The sequence below is a fragment of the Harmonia axyridis genome, chromosome 4 (genome assembly GCF_914767665.1).
Source record: "Harmonia axyridis chromosome 4, icHarAxyr1.1, whole genome shotgun sequence".
Lineage (NCBI taxonomy): Eukaryota > Metazoa > Arthropoda > Insecta > Coleoptera > Coccinellidae > Harmonia > Harmonia axyridis.
The window spans coordinates 44,373,793-44,400,078 of record NC_059504.1 but is presented as its reverse complement, the minus strand read 5'-3'; the positions used below and the strand labels follow the sequence as shown (position 1 = coordinate 44,400,078).

The 26,286-nt window shown below is 40.6% G+C and overlaps 1 protein-coding gene across 1 annotated transcript in view; it reads left to right on the top strand.

Annotated features, from left to right (window-relative positions):
- The window catches only part of LOC123678563 (pleckstrin homology domain-containing family G member 5), a 363,969-nt gene that overhangs the window by 79,899 nt on the left and 257,784 nt on the right, over positions 1-26,286 (top strand). Inside the window, exon 3 of the mRNA XM_045615665.1 lies at positions 16,922-16,986. Within this exon, the coding sequence (XP_045471621.1) occupies positions 16,922-16,986 (65 nt within the window). The remainder of the gene's footprint in view (positions 1-16,921; positions 16,987-26,286) is intronic.

Sequence of the window (26,286 nt, the reverse complement as noted above, 5' to 3'; positions counted from 1 at the left end):
CTTTGGACATCATTAGGTATCCATTCATTTCTTCTCTGGCGATAAAGCGATTACCAAACTTTGTACGGTGTACGAAGTTGTACATACACTTTTTTTCCTGTCACTTTACGAAGTATATAAGTAGAGAGCAGCACTGTACGGCATTTGAATGTTTTCTTCACAGAATTATACATAGGCGTACAACTTTGTTTCCACCATTTTTTTTCGAAATTCGAAGCTTTATTGTAAAAAACTGATATTACATTTATGATTCAAAGTATTGTCCATTGCTGGCCACTACTTTCTCCCATTTTTCGGACAGCGTACGAATCCCGCGTTGAAAATACTGGTCTTCTTTTGAAGTGATCCACTAATCGATCCAATTGTTTCTTCTTCATAAGACCGGAAGTGCTGGTCAGCCAGGCCTTGTGCCACTGATCGAAACAAGTGATAGTCCGAGAGAGTAATATCTGGAGAATAATGCGCGTAGGGTAGGACTTCCCATTTCAAAGTTTTCAACTATGTCTTGACCATTTTCGCAACATGGGGTCGAACATTGTCATGCTGTAAAATCACTTTATCATGTCTCTTGTTGTATTGCGGCAGTTTGTCTTTCAATGCTCGGCTCAAATGCATTATTTGCAATCGATAACGATCGCCTGTAATTGTTCCAGTCGGTTTTAACAACTCATAATACACTACGCCGAATTTCTCCCACCTAATACTGAGCATGACCTTGGAACCGTGAATATTCGGTTTACCGTGCTTGAAGCGTTGAAACCACTCTCGGCAAGTTCTTCTCTAATAGTGGCCTCACCACAGGTATACAAGAGCATTCGATGAGCCGATAAAAAAATTAAAACCTCCCGCAAATGACGAGAATTTGGCTCCATAGCTGACATGTTTAATCGAGAATAGCTTTATGATGCAGACACATTTTGCCTAATATTTCGATGGAGTTATGATTAAAAATACATAAGCTTATTGTCATTACGACTACCACTTATCGCTACAGTGATCTATTGCAAAACGGCGAAAGCAAAGTTGTACACCTAATAGTGAATCCTCCTTTGTTATGATATAGGTATTTCGAATATTTTGAAAATATATCAGTGCTTTGTGCATTGAACATATCATCCATTCTTTTGCCAAAAAACGAATTAAAATATTGTCATTCTATAATGCAGATTAAAGTTCAAAGAAATTATTTGAAAACCCCATAAAATCGGAGGTTGTAAGAGGAGAAATCTATAATTTCGTTTTGAACTGAGCAGTCATCTTATGGTATTCCCTCTCAATTATTATTTCGTTAAAAAGAAAGATCTGACAACAATATAAATACCACCTAGTATCGACCATATCCCAAAATCCTTTCTCGCCAAAATCTACAAATATCCTGAGATCCGTTCCCGAAAAAAGTAAAATTGTATACTTTCATGAAAACTATGATAGCATTTTCATTTTTATGACTATTCGAATTGTCGAAAGAATTTCTATGTTTCCATTGCATGTTGTTACTCTCAGAAAGTCATAACTTCAGATGTGTTCAGAACATTGAGTTGAGTATTTTGATATGAAAATACAGTGCGTAAAATATCATGCCATCAACCATGCAGTTGTCAGCATGAATACCAAAATTGTTTCCTACACTTACTGGCTCATACCTACATATTCCTGGAACGTTTCCAGTTTCCATTTTTTTTCCAGCACTATAGGTGATTGTTAATCTGCCAGATTCATGACACGAGTACTTCATCATGATATTGCTTTAACGATAATTATCATCTTTTCCGCAACAAGGCCTTCTCTTCGTTAAGAAAATTGTGGGTTTGAGTTTTCGTCTAAGTTATCCAAGATTCCTCCTCCGTGAAAAAATAGCACTTTGAAAGATTAGAATGGTCTTTCATTTCGTCAGGTCACAAGTTCAGAAGTTTGATGTCAGTAATTTAAAAATATCTCTAGCGTCATAGATACATATTTGTGTTTATTAGTTGGGATAACATTAGATTATGATAACGCTTGATCTTTGGTAATTTGAATATCTCTCTGAAAATGAACGGTATGTCAAAATTGTTATAATTTGTTTGCTGATATCTTTAACGTTTCAAGCGGAAGCGAATACTTAGAGTTTTGAGAAACACGCGAACAGGTTATAAATTATTTCTAGCAACCATATTTTCAATCATAAATTCATGTTCATTTAAACGACAACATTAATATCAGATTATATCTACGTATTAAAATCAACACCTTCTGGCAAATAATGAATGGTTCCAAGGGGAATATGAATTTAGATTTTATCAAATATATTACATTGTTGGTTCATTACAGGTACTGATTCGATTACTTTCTGGTTAACTTCGTCATCTTGTTTACATCCCTTCTGTAATTCATCGAACAGGTTTGCCGTTTGATATGATACATCTCTAAGAAACATCATTTCTTTCAACTAACTTCACATTCAAGGATTTTGGTGGAATCATAATTCATTGGATGATCTTTGTCCCGGGTATGGTCTGCTAGTGCAAAAATCTTATTTGGATTCTTGATCATATCAAACGCCAAACCTGTTCGATGAATTACAGAAGGGATGTAAACAATATTAGCTCCATCTATTCTTATTTGATTCATTATGACCAGTTCAGTGAGAGGGAATTGGATGAATCACATGGAGGGAGAATTTCCACAAGTTCTGCAGTCGTAGGAATAACGTGAAAAAATGATTCCTATGTCCTAGATCAGTTCAGTGAGAGGGGATTGGATTTCGGTTGATTTGTAAGAATTTCTGAAGTAAGAAGTTTACTTTTCAGGAAGAATGTTCATGTGAAAAGTTGGAGTGGTTTAAAAAAAGTTTCAAATAATGTATTTTCTAGTTGTTATTGATTGAAGTAGGTATTTTTTGCACTTCTAATTATTCAACATGAATATTTTACCCAGTCAAGGCATATTTATTAGGTACCATTTTCCAGTTTGACTTTACTTGAATTATTTTGACTTGAAAATATTGACTTGAGTTTGACTTAATTTCAAGTCTAACTCAAGTCAAACTTGTGCAACTCTAGATAAGTTCATGCTTTTCAGCAATTGTTATAACTGCTTCATTCGTATTCCTGCAAACTATTGTTTTCCCACTAAAGCAGTTTTTTATCGAAACAAATACACAGATGCTTTCAAACCAATTCAATTTTAATTGTTCCATTCCAGAATTCATCCGAAATGTCACTCGACAAAACGGATTTGAATCAAATCGGATGACAAAACATCACGCTTGGGTTTAAGTCCCGTAGGCACAAAAGTTTTCTCGGTCTCCACTCACCAATTACAAGAATCATAGACCCTTGTTAGAGCACGACTTGGTTAATTGGGACTGACCATCGATATATCTGCTAGCCAAGTTACTTCTGATTGGAATAATTGGGATATCTGTGGGAGGAATCGTGAGGAAAAGAGAGGGAATATGAAGAATTGAGTATTTGGTTGGTGATAACGTGGGATGTTCACATGTCGGTTCATTACTAAGTTGTAACTTGTTTACTTCGAACAGTGTGACAATATCCTGAATTCAAACTAAAGGGTTTTCCAATAAGAAGTTTAATTTTGAATAGACCGTTATCTGCACAACTGTCACTTTCGAAGCTGTTATCTTTTGACACTTGGCAAGTAAAAATTACGCTATTACTGAAAATGAAACGATGCAGGCTTCAACAACGCATTGAAATTGTGAAAGAACACTTCAAAAATGGTAAAATTTTGTAGTCTCAGTTCGCAAAACTAAAGCACTATATTGGGTAGTCGTAAAGCACATTCTCGATCGACAATAGTGAAACTGGTTGAGCTGTTGGGACAAGTCAGTGATAATAATAATTAAAAAAGTGTGCGTCGTTCAAGAAGAACTGAGAACATTGCTGCTGTAGCCCGTAGAATTGACGAAAACTCAGGTTTGTCGATCTTGGGATTTAGGTATTCCACAAACGACATTAGGACGTATTTTGCATAAAGACTTCATTATATTTAATGGCCTGAATTGCATAAATTGTGAGAGGGGGACGTTTATTTTCAACAAGATTCCGTTTATATCACACAAGTAACGAAACAATCGCAATTTTGCAAAAAATTCAAAAACTTTCTTGGTCGTGTCAAGTTTAAGAAAAGATGATATACCCAGAAACTGTGATTCAATATACACTGTGTCCGTAAAGTATGGAACAAATTCATTTTTAGCTAAACAGACCATTTTGAGAAATAATCCTGAAACACATCGATTTTTTATTTTAATTTACCGTATTTTAAAATAATAATCTAATATACAGGGTGAATTACTTTCGAGTAATGACGTCACCGTCATTTTTTTAAATGGAACACCACCATTTTGTCCCAATTTTCCGATTACTTTAGCTGAGATAATTCCAAAAATGTATCACATGTTGATTCCAATTGGTTTAGGGTGGACAAAAATACAATAGTTTTGTGTGTGCTCATAAAGTAACGCGTAACATTCTTTATTTGTTACATTTTGTGACGGCGACTTTCTTCGGATTGTTGATTATTTACTATTTCCCTTCAATATTACCTCGGGCGCCAATTGCGATAGGTTTTATAAGGTCGCAATTCCTTACGTCGCTCACTATTATCGACCCTGGGTAGCCTTTAAACAGTTGGAGAAGGGTTCGATTCAATCTAAGGTAAGAGCGATTGACCAGTGGTGATTTATTTCGCTAAATGGCAGTAAATGTCTATAGATAAATAAAAGACACCCTGACGAAACACACTATATTTAACAATATCCGTTCCCTTATGTACAACACCAAATTATATACAATACTATCCTATATATACAATAATGAAAAAGGCTACTAAACACCAAAAGCAAATATTTACAATGCAACACGGTACGGAACGAGAAATAAGCGAGGTGAGCAGGTGGCGTATATCAAGCAGCAGAAATGAGTAAGCAGTGAGCAAGCAAATTGAGCGATGATAAAAACGGTTAAGTGCGGACAAGCGTGGAAAGCATGCAGATTGGCGTGTGAAATGCAGTCTAATAAATCAGATGTGACTACCTATCCTGTGTTCCGTACGGTCCGGTTCGATACCTCTTTATTAGAAACAGCAAGCCTGAACAATATCTTCGAATCAGGTCTTGTATCGGCGCATCCACCAAAAATTGATATTAAGTCAGACTGGGCAGGGTGACTCACCGAAATGACCACGGTGATCCGTGAATCGGAAATAAGCGACCCCGCTCCACAAGAGAAGGAATTCTGTCTGGTGGCCCCAAATAAGAGTTGCTCGCAATAAGGGACCCGACACACAGATTCCACCTGAGAAAGTTGGGTCTTAGAAACAGATTTCAATCAGGGTATTTGTCGGCGCATCCACCAAAATAAATCTAAGAAATAAATTTCGTTTGGGGTATACTCTGGCGCATCCACCAATTCCAGACTCGAGTCAGACCGGACAGGGTAATTCGCCGAAAAGGCTGCTGTGATCCGGAGATCGGAATTAAGCGACCCCTCTCCCCAAGATAAGGAGTTATGCCTGGTAGTTCCAAATAAGAGTTGCTCGCAATAAGGAACCGGACAGACAAACTCCACTTGAGAAAGAAAGATCTAAGAAATAAATTTCACTCAGGGTATACTTCGGCGCATCCACCAATTCTAGACTCGAGTCAGACCAGACAGGGTAATTAGCCCAAAACACTGCCGTGATCCGGAGATCGGAAATAAGCGACCCCTCTCCTCAAGATAAGGAGTTCTGCCTGGTAGTTCCAAATAAGAGTTGCTCGCAATAAGGAACCGGACAGACAAACTCCACTTGAGAAAGAAAGATCTAAGAAATAAATTTCGTTCAGGGTATACTGTGGCGCATCCACCAATTCACGACTCGAGTCAGACCGGACAGGGTAATTAGCCCAAAACACTGCCGTGATCCGGAGATCGGAAATTAGCGACCCCTCTCCTCAAGATAAGGAGTTCTGCCCGGTAGCTCCAAATAAGAGTTGCTCGCAATAAGGAACCGGACAGACAAACTCCACTCGAGAAAGAAAGATCTAAGAAATGAATTTCGTTCAGGGTACACTTTGGCGCATCCACCAATTCACGACTCGAGTCAGATCGGACAGGGTAATTAGCCCAAAACACCGCGGTGATCCGGAGATCGGAAATGAGCGACCCCTCTCCTCAAGATAAGGAGTTCTGCCTGGTAGCTCCAAATAAGAGTTGCTCGCAATAAGGAACCGGACAGACAAACTCCACTTGAGAAAGAAAGATCTGAGAAATAAATTTCACTCAGGTATACTTCGGCGCATCCACCAATTCACGACTCGAGTCAGATCGGACAGGGTAATTAGCCCAAAACACCGCGGTGATCCGGAGATCGGAAATGAGCGACCCCTCTCCTCAAGATAAGGAGTTCTGCCTGGTAGTTCCAAATAAGAGTTGCTCGCAATAAGGAACCGAACAGACAAACTCCACTTGAGAAAGAAAGATCAAAGAAATAAATTTCACTTACGGTATACCTCGGCGCATCCACCAATTAACGACTCGAGTCGGACCGGACAGGATAATTAACCTTAAAGACCGCAGTGATCCGGAGATCGGAAATAAACGACCCCTCTCCCCAAGATAAGGAGTTTTGCCTGGTAGTTCCAAATAAGAGTTGCTCGCAATAAGGAACCGAACAGACAAACTCCACTTGAGAAAGAAAGATCTTAGAAATAAAACAAATTACAAATAAATCACACTCGGAAAGTATCGATGGAACACAGGAAAGTCACCGATAATACAGACAGGAATAAAACGGTTCTTACCAATCTTAAGAATTTCCCACTTCACTACACGAACTCAAATTCTTTTCGTGTACGGGCTAAGTGTCAAATTCACGAATATAAAATACGGCACTAAAACGTCCAACGTTCAAAAGAAAAATTGCAAACTAAAAATTAAACTCTAAACTGTTACTCAAGAAAATCCGCTCAATAACTATGCAAATATATAGCTCGAAGACGCCGACAGGAGTAAATCGGAAAATATCTTAATACTTCGAAGACACCGGCAAGAATAATCCTCCTTTTCCGAAATACTTCACTTGTAATCTCGGTTGGAAGGGGAAAATTTCGAGTCTCGAAATCGGCGGTATACCTATGAAAAACGAACGACAACATGTAAAAAAGAACATATTGAAGAGATAACGTCTATCGCGTTGTCGCTCGAAAGTTTTTATACATAGGCTGATATTTTAAATTGCATCGTTATATTTTCATGAAATGAATAAATCAGAAATTATTCCAAATGAAAATTTCTGAATTGGACGAAAAATACCTTCACTGCTCTCAATTAAAATTTTATTTTCACCTACTCATATGACTGGTAGAATAATGATGGAATTCTAAACCTGGGGCAAATTATTCTGGGTGATTCTAATAAAATAATTATTGAATTCTTGACCTGGGCTAAATTATACCGGGTGATTTTAGTAACGAATTTCACTTCGTTACACACCCCCTTACTTCCCCAAAAAAAAACTACAGTTTTTTTTTTCATGACCACCTGCTACCTCGTTGTTCAGAAATCTATTGGCAGACGGCCAATATAACCCCTGGATGAATCTTCAATGACCAGCGATGGAGGTTCGTCGAGGTTCGCAGCAGCTCGTATTGGATTCCAATGGACTCGGGGTTGGGCTGGTCTGACCTCGCCTGCTGATTGCGGTTTTCTTCAGCTCGCGATGGCTCTTTTTGTCGCCTCGTTTGGACTCGACTATCTTGGGGGAACTCTTTCGGGCACAAGTATTCCCTGGACATTACCCCCTCGTAGTCTTGGCCAGTAGTCGAATGCTTCTACCACCAGCTCGTCTAGGCGTTCTAATATGGAATCCACCAGCCTGACATTGAATAGGTCCTACTACCTTTAGACATTTCTATTCTGAAACATAAAAGGATTAGCGACCATTCGTATGGATCCCCCACGACCAACGACTACCCACTTCGGACTCCAACATAAGGACATCTTGATGGACGGCCTCACACTCTGGGAGTCCAAATTCGCATTGTGGTCACATTTACAGAAGAGGCGGATGATGTGACCGCCTAAGATCGGGGCTTCTCAGAAAACGAGCGGCTAACACGGTTACACCTTATTGGCATGCTCTCCACCTAGCTCATCCTCGTGGAACGGTTTCAAATCTTTCACGTGGATATGACGGAGGCATTTACCCGACCCGCTTTTCAAGTCGTAAACCACTGGAGATATGACCTTGGTAACGGTGTATGGACCAGAATATTTGGGCGCTAATTTAGATGCAAAGCCTTCTGCCGCCGAAGACAACGGATGTTCCCGGCGTAAAACTTTGTCACCTACCCGGCACGACCACGCTCTCCTCCGGAGATTATAATACCGACTCTGTTGGTTGAATGCACGAGTCAGCTGGAGTCTAACAAACTCCCGGGTCTCTTGGAGTCGCTTGATGCGATTTGCGTATTGGCCTACCCCTTGGACCTGTGGTTCTTCCGTTGATTTCTCTGCATCAACTTTGGTTCCTGATGTCCGACGGTTCGTTTCTGGGGAGTGAACCTCCCGACCGAAATTCAGGAACGCCGGTGTGAATCCGGTGGACTCATGTTTGGCAGAATTCAACGCGAAAGTCAGTTCTCCCACTCGCTCATCCCAGGATCGATGATCCTGCTCGCAGAATTGTGCTATCATGGTTTTGATGGTCCGGTTAGCTCTTTCCACGGGATTGCACTGCGGCGAATAGACCGGAGCAAATCTATGTTGGATACCCAAACTCTTCAGGTTTTCCCTAAATAGACGTCCGTCGTATTGAGAACCATTGTCGCTAATTACGGTCTTTGGACATCCAAATTTCAGCAACACTAGATCGTAAAACGCCTGGAACACACCTTTACCCGTGGCTGCCCGGAGTGGTTTGCATTCGATCCACTTCGAGAAACGGTCCTGGAACATCACGAGGAAAGTATTACCCCTTTTGGAACGAGGTAATGGGCCTATTAGATTCGTGCAGACCGTATGCCATGGTTCGGTGATGTGGTACGGTTGCATTTTCCCTGGGGGTTTCTGTTGGCAAACCTTGTACCTCTGGCATTGCTTGCACCTTCGAATGTATTGGGCTGCTTCACGGAACATCCCAGGCCAATAGTAGCTTTGGGCCACTCGAGATATGGTCTTTGCGATTCCCAAGTGACCAGCCACCGGCTCATCATGGTTCTCCCGCAGTATCGACTGCCGATCCTCGGTCGGGATGCACAGTTTCCACGGCGTTCCCATCTCTGTTTCCGTGAAGTCGTCAGCGCTCCAAAAATATCTATATAACCTTCCCTCCTGTATCCGGTAATCTGGAAATTCCGCAGGATTCTTCAAGACCTCCTGGTATTTCTTGGTGTACCACGGACATCGGGTCGTGTTCTTGGCCACACAGACCTGTTCCTCGATTTTCTGCATCTTGGGCTTACTCGGACGGTATCTAGGCTTCTTCGGTTTAATCTTCGGTTGGGCCATTCTTGTTCCTTCGGAACCTCCGAGTTCCTTCTCCGGGAACTTCTGAACGACTCGTGTCCCCTGTCGGTGCAAGGAACTGATCGACGAGTTGTACGGCGTGGAGATCGGCGAAACGGCTCTCTTCAGCAACTTGCCCTTAAGGAAGCACTGCGAGGTACGGAAATCAATCTTGAAATCGTGCGAAGCCAGCAGGTCCATTCCTAGAACCAGATCCATCGGTAGATGGGGCACCAAATGGAGTCGAGATTTGATCTCCTCCTCCCCAAACCGTATTATGGGCTCGTACATCTGTTCCACGGTGATTGAACTTCCGTCAGCTACTGTGGCCACCATATCTGCGATCTCCGACGGAAAAACTCTCATCCTCCTGCATGCCTCTGCTGCCTTTTTGCTCAAAAAGGACTTAGACGCACCAGTGTCTAGCAGGGCTGCCACGGACTGTTTTCCGATGTGGACAGCGACTATTGGCCGGTTATCCTGCGTGTACGCTGACTGCTTGATTGGGGATGCCATGGAACGGAACTGTCTCTTCCCCGCGGGGCAGCTCCGCTCTAGTTTTCCGAACATCGGCAATCCCTGGACATCACGCCTTGTTTCCCGCATCGGGAACAAAACAGCCTCGGCGTTGATTGACACTCCCTTCTCAAGTGTCCGACCCTACCACAACGCCAGCATTGGAGTTCTTGGAGCCTGGTGTCTTCGAACCGAACGACCTTCGCATCACGGGGTGGTGGGTCTCCAGGTTTGACTCTACTCGATGCAGACTCCCTGTTTGGTGTTTCCTTTTGGGCCTTAGGCGTCGACTTTGGTACATTTTCCGGTGGCTTCATTTCTTCCGGCCTCTTGGACGGTGGAGACTCGACGGTCAAAGTCTGTGGAAGTTTTCGGCGAGGTCTTTCATATACCAGGTGTGGATCATCGATTAGGCCTTTGTGGGCTGGAGGTGGAGTATATTGGTCCGCATGCCACTGAACCAACTCAAACACCTTTCCTTTGGACAACAGCTGGGCATAATTTTTGATCTCTTGAAAAGCCAGCGCCTTCTGCAGGGCCGGCAACAGACGCTTCCTGATCATATTCACCTGCTCAGCTTCAGGAGGTCGTTTTGTGGTCAACTTCAAGAACAGGTTCTGCATCCTTGTGACGAACATCAACAGCTTTTCGTCCTCCCCCTGAGTTCGTTTCCTTATTTCCTCTAGCAGCGTTTCCTCGTAGTCGAGGGGGAGGAAAGCCTCACGCAGTTGCTCCTTGAAGTCTTCCCAACCTCTGAATGTACCCCTCCTGGAAATATACCAATCCCTGGCATCCTTCCGTAGTAACTCGAAGATAGATTCGAAGAGGTACTGTCGAGTAACCTTGCGAGTTTCGGCTAGATGTTCGACCTCCTGCAGGAATGCGTTAACGCTGGTTGATCCATCGAATTGTATACTCCACTTATAAACAGGTACGGCTGGCTGATCAAATGATCTATCCATTCCAGTCCTGTTGTCCTGTCCTGTTCTGCCTCGCTCCAAACTATCTGATCTGCCTAGATCAGCTTGACCTCCCGTAGCCGTCGTGTGGGCTACATCCTCCTCGGTATCTCTCGAATCCTCGGGTACCAAAAATGGGAACGAAATTCTCCGAGTCGACTCAGCCACCACCGGCCTATTCCCTCGCATAAGCGGTCCAGAAGTTTCATCTGTTCTCCAGGGACTAGTGAAGTTTAATCGTCGACGGACGGCTTCACAAGCTCTGTTGTGTAACCGCCGGAAGAAATTCAATGAGAAACCTCCCTCGCTATTTTCCTGCTGCAAAATCTGCGTTTGGTCTCCCTTGAAGGTGCCTCCGTTATCAGCGCCGGTGGTTTGTTGGTCTTCCATTGGAGGATCCTCGAAGGAGATAAGACTTACTTCTCTTTCCGGTTGAGATGCTTCACCCAGCTCAGGGTTTCCCGAAACATCCCCCATCCCGTTCCGGGTAACTTTAGCTCTGGCCAAGACCACGGCGTCTCCCAGCATCTCGTCTGTTTGTTTCCATAACTCAGACAGCTCATCGGCCTTGGCCTGCTCCTCCATCGTAGTCGGTCTCACCAGGCTGAGACGGTTCTGTAGGTGTATGAGTCTACTCCTGATACGCGGCTCCTCATTCGCGGTATTCTCCTCGTCAAAAGCTTGAACATGTTCCACCAAGCTTCTCAGGATTCGGCTGGCATCGTTCAGTTCTTCCTCGGTGTCTCTTTCCATTGGACAGAACTGTACCTCCTGTGCCAACACCTTCCTTAGTTCCTTTCGGTTTTCCTGTACGGTTCTGCCGGCTCCACGGCCACGAGCCTCTAGCTCCCATCTCAACTCTTCCGCTCTCAATCTGTTCACCTCCATTATCCTCTGAAAAATATTCTACACAAAAAATACTCTAAAGGGCTCTTCAGTCAGTCCTATAGCAAAAAAAAATCAGGTCCCTGCTCGGGCGCCAATTTGTGACGGCGACTTTCTTCGGATTGTTGATTATTTACTATTTCCCTTCAATATTACCTCGGGCGCCAATTGCGATAGGTTTTATAAGGTCGCAATTCCTTACGTCGCTCACTATTATCGACCCTGGGTAGCCTTTAAACAGTTGGAGAAGGGTTCGATTCAATCTAAGGTAAGAGCGATTGACCAGTGGTGATTTATTTCGCTAAATGGCAGTAAATGTCTATAGATAAATAAAAGACACCCTGACGAAACACACTATATTTAACAATATCCGTTCCCTTATGTACAACACCAAATTATATACAATACTATCCTATATATACAATAATGAAAAAGGCTACTAAACACCAAAAGCAAATATTTACAATGCAACACGGTACGGAACGAGAAATAAGCGAGGTGAGCAGGTGGCGTATATCAAGCAGCAGAAATGAGTAAGCAGTGAGCAAGCAAATTGAGCGATGATAAAAACGGTTAAGTGCGGACAAGCGTGGAAAGCATGCAGATTGGCGTGTGAAATGCAGTCTAATAAATCAGATGTGACTACCTATCCTGTGTTCCGTACGGTCCGGTTCGATACCTCTTTATTAGAAACAGCAAGCCTGAACAATATCTTCGAATCAGGTCTTGTATCGGCGCATCCACCAAAAATTGATATTAAGTCAGACTGGGCAGGGTGACTCACCGAAATGACCACGGTGATCCGTGAATCGGAAATAAGCGACCCCGCTCCACAAGAGAAGGAATTCTGTCTGGTGGCCCCAAATAAGAGTTGCTCGCAATAAGGGACCCGACACACAGATTCCACCTGAGAAAGTTGGGTCTTAGAAACAGATTTCAATCAGGGTATTTGTCGGCGCATCCACCAAAATAAATCTAAGAAATAAATTTCGTTTGGGGTATACTCTGGCGCATCCACCAATTCCAGACTCGAGTCAGACCGGACAGGGTAATTCGCCGAAAAGGCTGCTGTGATCCGGAGATCGGAATTAAGCGACCCCTCTCCCCAAGATAAGGAGTTATGCCTGGTAGTTCCAAATAAGAGTTGCTCGCAATAAGGAACCGGACAGACAAACTCCACTTGAGAAAGAAAGATCTAAGAAATAAATTTCACTCAGGGTATACTTCGGCGCATCCACCAATTCTAGACTCGAGTCAGACCAGACAGGGTAATTAGCCCAAAACACTGCCGTGATCCGGAGATCGGAAATAAGCGACCCCTCTCCTCAAGATAAGGAGTTCTGCCTGGTAGTTCCAAATAAGAGTTGCTCGCAATAAGGAACCGGACAGACAAACTCCACTTGAGAAAGAAAGATCTAAGAAATAAATTTCGTTCAGGGTATACTGTGGCGCATCCACCAATTCACGACTCGAGTCAGACCGGACAGGGTAATTAGCCCAAAACACTGCCGTGATCCGGAGATCGGAAATTAGCGACCCCTCTCCTCAAGATAAGGAGTTCTGCCCGGTAGCTCCAAATAAGAGTTGCTCGCAATAAGGAACCGGACAGACAAACTCCACTCGAGAAAGAAAGATCTAAGAAATGAATTTCGTTCAGGGTACACTTTGGCGCATCCACCAATTCACGACTCGAGTCAGATCGGACAGGGTAATTAGCCCAAAACACCGCGGTGATCCGGAGATCGGAAATGAGCGACCCCTCTCCTCAAGATAAGGAGTTCTGCCTGGTAGCTCCAAATAAGAGTTGCTCGCAATAAGGAACCGGACAGACAAACTCCACTTGAGAAAGAAAGATCTGAGAAATAAATTTCACTCAGGTATACTTCGGCGCATCCACCAATTCACGACTCGAGTCAGATCGGACAGGGTAATTAGCCCAAAACACCGCGGTGATCCGGAGATCGGAAATGAGCGACCCCTCTCCTCAAGATAAGGAGTTCTGCCTGGTAGTTCCAAATAAGAGTTGCTCGCAATAAGGAACCGAACAGACAAACTCCACTTGAGAAAGAAAGATCAAAGAAATAAATTTCACTTACGGTATACCTCGGCGCATCCACCAATTAACGACTCGAGTCGGACCGGACAGGATAATTAACCTTAAAGACCGCAGTGATCCGGAGATCGGAAATAAACGACCCCTCTCCCCAAGATAAGGAGTTTTGCCTGGTAGTTCCAAATAAGAGTTGCTCGCAATAAGGAACCGAACAGACAAACTCCACTTGAGAAAGAAAGATCTTAGAAATAAAACAAATTACAAATAAATCACACTCGGAAAGTATCGATGGAACACAGGAAAGTCACCGATAATACAGACAGGAATAAAACGGTTCTTACCAATCTTAAGAATTTCCCACTTCACTACACGAACTCAAATTCTTTTCGTGTACGGGCTAAGTGTCAAATTCACGAATATAAAATACGGCACTAAAACGTCCAACGTTCAAAAGAAAAATTGCAAACTAAAAATTAAACTCTAAACTGTTACTCAAGAAAATCCGCTCAATAACTATGCAAATATATAGCTCGAAGACGAAGAGTAAGCAGTGAGCAAGCAAATTGAGCGATGATAAAAACGGTTAAGTGCGGACAAGCGTGGAAAGCATGCAGATTGGCGTGTGAAATGCAGTCTAATAAATCAGATGTGACTACCTATCCTGTGTTCCGTACGGTCCGGTTCGATACCTCTTTATTAGAAACAGCAAGCCTGAACAATATCTTCGAATCAGGTCTTGTATCGGCGCATCCACCAAAAATTGATATTAAGTCAGACTGGGCAGGGTGACTCACCGAAATGACCACGGTGATCCGTGAATCGGAAATAAGCGACCCCGCTCCACAAGAGAAGGAATTCTGTCTGGTGGCCCCAAATAAGAGTTGCTCGCAATAAGGGACCCGACACACAGATTCCACCTGAGAAAGTTGGGTCTTAGAAACAGATTTCAATCAGGGTATTTGTCGGCGCATCCACCAAAATAAATCTAAGAAATAAATTTCGTTTGGGGTATACTCTGGCGCATCCACCAATTCCAGACTCGAGTCAGACCGGACAGGGTAATTCGCCGAAAAGGCTGCTGTGATCCGGAGATCGGAATTAAGCGACCCCTCTCCCCAAGATAAGGAGTTATGCCTGGTAGTTCCAAATAAGAGTTGCTCGCAATAAGGAACCGGACAGACAAACTCCACTTGAGAAAGAAAGATCTGAGAAATAAATTTCACTCAGGTATACTTCGGCGCATCCACCAATTCACGACTCGAGTCAGATCGGACGGGGTAATTAGCCCAAAACACCGCGGTGATCCGGAGATCGGAAATGAGCGACCCCTCTCCTCAAGATAAGGAGTTCTGCCTGGTAGTTCCAAATAAGAGTTGCTCGCAATAAGGAACCGAACAGACAAACTCCACTTGAGAAAGAAAGATCAAAGAAATAAATTTCACTTACGGTATACCTCGGCGCATCCACCAATTAACGACTCGAGTCGGACCGGACAGGATAATTAACCTTAAAGACCGCAGTGATCCGGAGATCGGAAATAAACGACCCCTCTCCCCAAGATAAGGAGTTTTGCCTGGTAGTTCCAAATAAGAGTTGCTCGCAATAAGGAACCGAACAGACAAACTCCACTTGAGAAAGAAAGATCTTAGAAATAAAACAAATTACAAATAAATCACACTCGGAAAGTATCGATGGAACACAGGAAAGTCACCGATAATACAGACAGGAATAAAACGGTTCTTACCAATCTTAAGAATTTCCCACTTCACTACACGAACTCAAATTCTTTTCGTGTACGGGCTAAGTGTCAAATTCACGAATATAAAATACGGCACTAAAACGTCCAACGTTCAAAAGAAAAATTGCAAACTAAAAATTAAACTCTAAACTGTTACTCAAGAAAATCCGCTCAATAACTATGCAAATATATAGCTCGAAGACGCCGACAGGAGTAAATCGGAAAATATCTTAATACTTCGAAGACACCGGCAAGAATAATCCTCCTTTTCCGAAATACTTCACTTGTAATCTCGGTTGGAAGGGGAAAATTTCGAGTCTCGAAATCGGCGGTATACCTATGAAAAACGAACGACAACATGTAAAAAAGAACATATTGAAGAGATAACGTCTATCGCGTTGTCGCTCGAAAGTTTTTATACATAGGCTGATATTTTAAATTGCATCGTTATATTTTCATGAAATGAATAAATCAGAAATTATTCCAAATGAAAATTTCTGAATTGGACGAAAAATACCTTCACTGCTCTCAATTAAAATTTTATTTTCACCTACTCATATGACTGGTAGAATAATGATGGAATTCTAAACCTGGGGCAAATTATTCTGGGTGATTCTAATAAAATAATTATTGAATTCTTGACCTGGGCTAAATTATACCGGGTGATTTTAGTAACGAATTTCACTTCGTTACAATTTTTAGATTAATAAAAATGTATAAAAATAAGAAATAATTTCTTTCATATTCTGTCTGCTAGACCACAAGTAACAAACATGTTTGGAAACAGCTCATTTTTATTAATCTAAAAATGTAACAGATTACAGTGTGTTACATTCAAACCAATTGCCGCTAGACAATAAGTATTTTCGATAATATTGTTAATTTAACTAACAAAGAATGTTACGCGTTACCTTATGAGCTAACACAAAACTATTGCATTTTGTCCACCCTGTACCAATTGGAATCAACATGTGAAAGGTACATTTTTGGAATCAGCTCAGCTAGAGTAATCGGAAAATTGAGACAAAATGGGGATGTTCCATTTAAAAATAATGACGGTGACGTCATTACTCGAAAGTAATTCACCCTGTATATTAGATTATTATTTCAAAATACGGTAAATTAAAATAAAAAATCGACATGTTTCAGGATTATTTCTTAAAATAGTCTGTTTAGCTAAAAATGAATGTGTTTCATACTTTACGGACACAGTGTATAATTATCATATTTAAAGAATTTGATGGCATATTAAATATATTTACTGAATTTTTTGTTGCAGGAACTAAATTTCATGAGAGTGTCAAGGAGTTTGATCAGTCCCCACTTAGTCTATTGACAGTACCAGTGAGTACCATATTGATCTATATATTAATATCAATTGTTCATTAAATTAACTGAGTGTTCTTCTACAGGAAACTTTTGAAGAACATTGATCTATTTGTTCGCATCTCCATTTTTAGCAGAATCAAGTAAACTGTCCCCATTGGTTCTTATTTTTTTAGCCTATTTAAGTCATAGATTGATGCGGAGTGAAGTATATTATGAATTCTCCAATGAGCTTAAAAAGTATAAACGAGTTTTCATAACCTTCATTTCAAAGTAGATTGAAATAATTATTAAGTTCTCAAAAATTTGTACTACATAGATAGCTAGCGGTATTTTTCTTCTCTTTCGAAATGGCCGATATTTTAAAATCATACTGGGGATTCGTACATGAATATATTTAAAGGTTAGTCAGCTTTAATTGAGTAGATCATGAATAAATTGTCGATTTCATGGGACCGAATTAATTTGATAATTTTAAGAAAAAAATTTCCATAGATGATTCGTTAGAAAAAATGTATTGAAATATTATCTATTCAAACATTTTCAATTCCATCATATTCAAATGAAAGGTAATTTAAGTTGGCAAGCAGATTAATATTTTTTTTTGTCTTCAATGATTTTTTTTGGAAATTAATTCGATATACAGACCTAAACTCATCCATGATAGTACATATATGGATTGATCGTATGTCTTGTTAAGAAAATAAGATAGAACTATTTGGATTATACTCCGAAAATTTTCTATAAGGAATTAATGCAGAGATGTTTTCCTCCATGGAATTCTTAATAAATGATAAAAATCATAAAATTGGTGGTAAATTTTAGACTTCTAACGTTAATACAAAAAACAAAATTATCACGAAACTGAAACGAAAATGGAAACTTAATTCGACTAGAAAATTAAAAATTTCATCCCACGTCTTATTGAATCATTTATATTACCTTTCTTGCTTGAAATTATTCAACCTTTGCGATACTTGAACATCGAGACGTCGATCTTAGGCATCCAGTATTTATTTATGTTGATTACACAGACTCTAAAGGTAGTTCAGAGAACGAAACAATTCTTGTGACGACACTCAAGTTTGGTATGCAAATCGCAACTTCTACCCTGAAGTAGCAGAATCGAAAATTGCAGAAGATATTCGACCTGTTTTTATGATGCCAGTTTCCGAACGGAAGAATGTGAATAGCTGCATTTTCTACTCCAGTTTCGGTTAATTCGGAATTTTCCGAGTACCTTTACGTCCTCAGGTTTTCCAACGGCGTATTGCATCTATTCGTGATGGAGTGGTTGGTGCTAGCACGCTACGTAATCGATTTGGATGTTGACTACATCTTTCCGTGCTGATAAAATTCGATAAAACTACAATTTGATGGTGTGGCGCCTATTCAACGGATTTATTGGTCGTTATGATAGTTGCCCTAGAGGTGAGGATTCGGGGAAGGGCTACCCTTCAGGTCTCGAACCCTCACACAATCTAATAAAGGTACACCAGGTGGTTTTGCGCGCTATTTCATTTCATTTTGCCCAGATATCTGTTATTTTGGGCTGATCAGTGAGTTCGATTTACTGATGGAGAATTCCAGATCGAATGCAAGTATGTTCGACCGGCCAGTCTTAAATACGATAACTCTTCAAATCAGTCCATCAGTTTACCTGAATACTGGGTCCTAATGCTCTTGAAATTTTCCATGAACTTCAAAATATACAAACTAAATTTCAAACTAGTAGGATCTACAGTGTTTTCCAATAGGAGGTTTCATTTTGATATCTAAAAAAAGAATAGGTATATTTTGAGAAGAATGGATGTTCATTTCATTGTGAAAGGGAAGATATTCCATTAATGATGGAAAACGATATTAGCCGCCATGGCTGCAGTCATAGCATCATATCCTTTTCATTTAAATTTTCATGATCAATTCGCTGCATACAGCGAATCAATAACTTCACAAATTCAAATTCAAAGGTCTTGAATCGATTGTGGAGCTTTAACCGTGCCCGATAGATAAAAGTCTGAAGGTGTTAAATCACAATATCTTGGTAGCCAATTGTGATCTCCGATTCGATATAACAAAAAAACGCCGTTCACATCAATTTCTTCCAAATCCGGGCATAAGAAACCATTAATCATAGTTCCGTAACAAAATCCATTCACCGTAATAGTTGTACTAACCTCATTTTCGAAAAAATATGTTCCAATCACATCACCAGCCCAAAAGCCACACCGAACAGTAATACGTTGAGGATGGAGAGAATTTCAAGAATCATTCTGGGATTTTCCGAGCCCCAAATGCGACAATTCGGCTTATTAACAATAACAACGTAGGCTTCGAGGAGAAAATGGGTCTCACTGAAGGGGATTTTCAAATGAAAATCCGAATTATTTTGACTCATTTCTAGGACCCAATCAGTTAATATACGACGTTGCTGGTGATCGATCGGTTTGAGATGTTATGTAAACTGAGCCTTGAAAGCCTTAAAACCTTTAAAGTCTTTTAGCAAAATACGGTATAATGTCGTTTGTGGAATGAATAATTCCCAAGATAGATGAAGGAATCGACATCTTAGATTTCGTCAATACTCTGGGCTAGAGCTGCAATAATCTCAGCTGTTCTTGAGCTGCGCATGGGGTTTCGATTCTTCACATCGCTTATTTATCCCAACAAATTTTTCCACCAGTTTCACTACTGCCAGCCGAGAATGTTTTTCACGACGATCCAAAAGTGATTTAGTTTTGCGAAATGGGACTGCAAAATATTCACCATTTTAACAATTTCAATACGTTCTTGAAGCGCATTGTATCGTTCCATTTTAAGTGATGGCGTAGTTCTTATTTTTCAAATGTTAAAAGTGTCTGAACTGAATACTCTCTACGTCAACTGTTTCATTATTCCAAATATTTTTCTAAATATCATCAGGAAATACTATGAAAATATGCTTATCTAATCAGATTTTTGTTCATTTATCATGCAAATTTCTGCATGATAGCCGTCTGCCTATTATCGAAGTAGAAAATAGTGGAAATGTCGTGCAATCGTTATATAGGATGTTTTAGGAATTGTATAAAAAAATATGAAAAAATTCAACCATAACTTTCAACCATAAGATTTTCAGATTAGAATCCTAACCTGTTCAATGATTTCGTTGGATGCTGCGAGAGAATATAATTACACTGCTTAACAATTGATAGAGATCACTTACTTGTTCTAAATTTATTTCTGAAATATTCGCTCCAAGATTATAAATTTAGTCAGATATCAGAGTATTTTCAGTTGATAATATGATTCACTTGAGAAAAGAATGAAAAAATGGAAAGTTGGAGAGAAAAAAAAGACTTTATTAGGAACACTCAAAATTCTGTGTTTGAATAACATAAAAATTTTATGATGAAACCACAAGAAGGCTGAAGTTTCGGTTAAGCTAGTACCTAGTTGGTCCCCCACGAGCTCGTCTCAAGCATTCTACCCTACGAGGCATACTTTCGATCAAACGATTTATAAAATTTTGGGGCAAATTCGTCCAAATATCCCGTAAAGCGTTAGAAAGGTCCTCCAGGTTATTGATCGGTTGTTCTAAGGTTGACAATTGTCTGGACATTTCAGACCAGACATGTTCGATGCAATTCATGTCTGGAGAGCGAGCTGGCCAGTCCATCCTATCAATAGCATGAGATTCTAGCGCTTCATTAACCAGACGACTACGGTGTGGACGGGCATTATCGTCAATTAAAATGAAATTCTCGCCCACGGCAGCCGCAAACGGAACAATTATGGGTTCAATAATCATATCGTGATATCTCTGGCTGGTCATGGTGGTGTTCTGCAGAACAACCAACTCTGTGCGTTGTTTCAAACAAATGCCTCCCCATACACATATAGAACCTCCGCCGAAAGCTGTTGTGGGTACCATAAACTGTTCTGCATACCTTCGACCTCTTTCCCTCCAAGCAAGAATACGTCCATCGGAGTTGACCAAACGAAATCTAGACTCATCCGTAAATAAACATCGGCTCCAATCTTCAACTGTCCAATTGCGGTGCTCCTCAGCCCATTGCCGTCGATGAATCCGGTGTTCCCTATTCAAACGGGGATGTTGTACCCTCCTACGTGCTCTCAAACCACGAACATGTAGTCGTCGTCTTACAGTCTGGTTCGAAATTAGAACTCCTGTTGCAACTCTCAGTGATCTATTGAGCCGCGACGCCGGGTAAGTGGGATTTCTCCTAGCATTGAGGATCAAAAGACGATCTTGGGCAGCTGTTGTACTGCGCTGCCGACCTCCCCCATGAACATAAGCTACTGAGTCGTTTTGGATGAACCTATTCCAAGCCCGACTCACGACACTTTGCGAAACATTCAACCGCCGGGACACTTCTCGCTGGGACAAACCTTCCTGTATCCACCCTATGATTTGGTCCAGTTGCACAGGAGCCAAACGTCTTCTCGGCATGACTGATAAGCTGATATTGTTCTCATTTCTTCAATTATTGTCATCTTATGTGTTTGAACGAGAGAAAAAAACAGATTTAATAACAAATACCACATTGCTTTTCACTCCACCTGTAACAGCCTACAGATAATAATCGATTTTGTGAACTAGAGCCGATGAAGTGAGGAAGACTTTGATATAATCAACTCAAAACATCTTACTTTTTCCTTAGAGAACATATAATGTACAGATATTCACGAGATAACTTGAAAAAAATACAAATGAAGAGAAGTTCATAAGTGATCCCTAGCAATTGTTGATCAGTGTATATTGTTTGAACATGATTATGCTTCTATATATAATATTTTTGAATGTTATTCAAAATTTTCTTGACTTTTTTTGTAAACACAGTCCAATTCACCAAATCTGTTTGTTTGATGAGGATCTTCTTAATCAGAAAATTTTTGAGAAGCGTCGTTGATGCTGAAGAAAAGGAAACTTAAGTGTAATGACCTATTTCGAAATAAATGAAAAAAATTAGTATACGTAGGCACAACATAATTCTTTATTGGATGTAAGACCAAAATCTTTTTAAAATACCACCATAGTTCTTCTAAGAATCCGACGCAATCTTTAAAGAATAGGGTTCTCATGTAAAAAGAAACGTTATGGTCAAATTTGTTTCACCATTTTGACCCCTATATTTGAAACACCCCAAGATAATATTTTTCAATTCAAACGCTACGCAACATTTTCACTTTTCTCTACAGAGAATCGTTCAGAATTGAGAAATCAATCATATCAAAGAAAAAAATTGGCAGATTATTGTCATTCCCCGAAAAACTGGAAGTACATAGTTGTCTCGCAAAAATATTTGAATTTAGTAGAAATAGAGAATATAGAATAACATCATAATCCAAATTCTCGAGACATTGACCTTTCCACCGGAGTCAAGAATAGGAAATGGAAAAATAATAAACCCTCCATGCGAAATTCATAGCATTTTGTCCACACATAAAAATAGCACGAAATTGCACAAACCCCGGACATTTTCCGTTATTTCGTGTACATTAATTCAATGCTACTTTCGCCCTATGTCATCATTCCTCGATTATTCCTTCGAATCCAGTATTTACTTTCTCGCCCAAAACCGAGCGATTTGACTAACGCGTAAGGTTGAAGAACTTATCATGGGCGATCTTGATTGTGCCCCATTTTCGGAACGATTATTCTTCTATTTTTGGCTCGTTCACTCGGGCCATTCCGATTTTATAGAGGTGCACACAACTCCGCTCGCACGTTAAATTGCCAGCGATTCTCATGTTATTCCTGTCTGGCGTAATAGGAAATTCATGTTGAAGACGGAAACGATGGGTAACAGAGGAAGGAACAAATTGAATGCGAGAAATATTGCAACTGGTATTCCTCAAGGCTCTATCGTTGTCCCTGATATTTTTGATATCTATGAATATATCTGGTAAATAGTCCAGTTATTTGGTAGTTTTACCTGGAAAATTGGTTATTATATAGATTTCGATGTGCTCATTCCGAATTTCAACTTTTTCATTGCGTATTTTAAAGGTTCGCGCAGCCATCTCAAAAAAACCCTGAATCAGTTTCTTGGTAATATCTCCTTTCCTTCTCAACTAGAGAATATGTTCTACAATTTTTGTTTCAACCACCGTAAAGTATACTTCAATATGCGAGTCATTTCCACACCACTTTTTTTATCGTGGTGTCCCCTGTAGGTCAGTGGCGTTCCCAGACATAAGCCTTGAGGGGGAAGGGGGGTGGATAGAGGCTGCATCAATTTTCCTTCTTTTGAAGAAGTTTTCCAAAAAACTTTGCTTACTCATAATTTTGATTAATTTCGAGATCATGCCACACGCATTAAGAGTTAAACACGGAATAGAATAGAGAATATAAAAGAAAATTACACGTCATCCACCTAAAGCTAATCAACAGAATATTATAATTATACTAATTCTACTGATCCATCTTTGTGAATAAAAATGTTAGCACAGTGAGTATTGGAATCCAAAGTGCCGCCAAAGAGATAATATGATATTATTTATTTAGTTTAAGGTCCTGAAAAATTAGAGAAATTGCTATCATAGGTGCCGCCGATTCAATTAGAGTAGTTCGGAGCTTTCATTCCAGAATCTCTTTGATTTTTACGTGATTGTTTATCATCAATTTGGCATATGTGACCCGTATGTAAATAATGATTGTGCAAACGAACCCTTTGATATAACCGCCTGTTTATGAATTCGTTGATTCAATTTTTGCATGATTAAATCATTGAGCGTTGTGACTTATAATGGATATTCCTCCTGGGGGGGGTATATCCCCCCGTATCCCCCCTTGGGTACGCCACTGCTGTAGGCCTAATCCACATGTTATGCTAAATATCGAAATTTAGCACAATAATTTCAACCCAGCTATTCTAAATCTGTAGGCTTTCTGATATTCCTTTTTACATCTACAAGAAATTAATTTTAACAAGGTTTATGGAGCTGGGGGCTTCAGTTGCAAAATTAGCCCATTTTTGTTTCTATACCATTCTCCTTGTTCTGCATTTTGTTCATTCCCATACCAATTGAAGGTTACAAAGTGTGTCAATCATGATTTAAAGGTCTGTGAGTTGATAGATGGAATTAATTTCACGGCTATCAGACAATTTTTCAATGCTGGAAAAAATACCTCCTCGAACGGGATTCGAACCCGCAACCTAAAAATCACTAGTCCAACGCTGTAATCACTAAGCCTTCATCGATGACCAGAATTGAATAACTGTGTGATAGCCGTGAAATTAATTACATGTTACAAAGTAATTTGGTGCAAAAGGTCCCAAATGTTTATTTCATTCTGAATGTCAGCTAGCAACGTTGTGTCGTTTGCTTCTTTGAAAACTGTGAAAATTGAAGCTTAGATTATTTAGATTCAAGTGATCTCTGGAATCACATAGCCAGGGGTCTCTACTGACATGGGTACTAAGGATACCAGGGCATAAAGGTATTTAAGAAAAGGAAAAAGCCGATGAATTCGCAAAAAGGACATCAAGGTTAACATCTGTTGCCTCTGTTGGTCCTGAGCCCTTCTGTGGGCTCGGAAAAGACCACTCCGGGTCTTGCTCAGGCAAAAAAATTTGTGGTGCTTTCACCGACCTACATCAGGATGCTCTTGAAGCTACCACGAGCTGAGCTTCGGGGGATGGTGAGACTGCTGAGAGGACACTGTCGGTGCAAATACCTTTTGTTCAACATGGGTACCTCAGCAGATGAGATATACAGGCTCTGTGGAAATGAAATAAAAACTGCCGAACTTGAAGTGTACAAATGTCAGTTCTGAAAACTCACGAAGTAATAGTCAAGGATGTCGTCGGTTTCGTTAACCATATCGATGGCCTCCCTGGGTGTATATGAATAGATAGGGTTAAGAACAAACGATCAATTTGGTGGCAGCTCCCGGAAGGCAGACCCCGATCTTATGGTCTTGCCATTAGTTGTTGTAGTCTGCAACTTGCCTTTCAGTTCCAGAAATCTAATTAACTCCAGTATCTGGGATGACTTCAAGGAGCTCAATTCCTCACTTCTATAAGTCTCTTGTCCGAAGCATTTTTTGCGTTGGCTAGCGATGGCTAGACATTTCCTCACCAGGTGATCCGGAGTTTCTTCCTTCTCCCCGCAGAATATGAACTTATTGTTTTCTGCTGTTTCTCATGAGGTGTTCTTCAAGGTGGCAATGTCCTGTGCAGAATTCAGTGAGGAGGTGTATATTTGCTAAGATCTAGATTCCGCCAGAGTATTTCTCTTTCGGTTTTTTCCTTCTCCTGAAACTCTTTCTTGTAACGGGTGTTTTTTTCCGAGGTATATAACTTCAAGTTGGCATTACTGTTCAAGATGGAGACCGATTCACCAGTTGTCAAGTGATTTATTCTCAGTTTGGTTTGGCAATTCATCATGAATAGACTCAAGCCTGAACAACGCTTGCAAATAGTGCAATTTTATTTCGAAAATAATAGTTCTGTGCGGAATACGTATCGCGCACTACGTTCATTTTATTTTGTTTAGCGATGAAGCGCACTTCTGGTTGAATGGCTACGTCAACAAACAAAACTGCCGCATTTAGAGTGAAGCTAATCCTGAAATGTATGTCGAAACACCGTTACATCCAGAAAAACTGACTGTTTGGTGCGCTTTATGGGCTGGTGGAATCATTGGTCCGTACTTCTTCAAAAACGATGATGGCCAGAACGTAACAGTCAATGATGATCGGTATAGAGCCATGATTACTAACTTTTCCATTTCTGAATTGAACAACCATGATGTCCAGGAGCTGTGGTTCCAACAAGACGGCGCAACATGTCACACAGCTCGTGCCACAATCGATTTATTGAAAGACACGTTTGGTGACCGCCTAATTTGACGTTTTGGATCTGTGAATTTGCCTCCAAGATCTTGTGATTTAACACCGCTAGACTACTTTCTGTGGGGCTATGTAAAGTCATTGGTCTATGCGGATAAGCCACAAACCCTTAACCATTTGGAAGACAACATTCGCCGTGTTCTTGCCGATATACGGCCACAAATGTTGGAAAAAGTCATCGAAAATTGGACGTCCAGATTGGACTACATCCGAGCCAGCCGTGGCGGTCATATGCCAGAAATCATATTTAAAATGTAATGGCACAAGATTATCTTTCGGATAAATAAAATTCATGTCAATCGAATAATCCATCGTTGTTTTATTGCAATTGAAAGTTCTATAGCTCTAAAAAAAACACCCTTTACATTCACCTATAGCACAGAAAGGTATTGGGCCAATGAAAGGAGTTTGTGCTCCTTTTCTGGCAAGTATTTTGGCCTCTTCATTTCCTTTTTCCC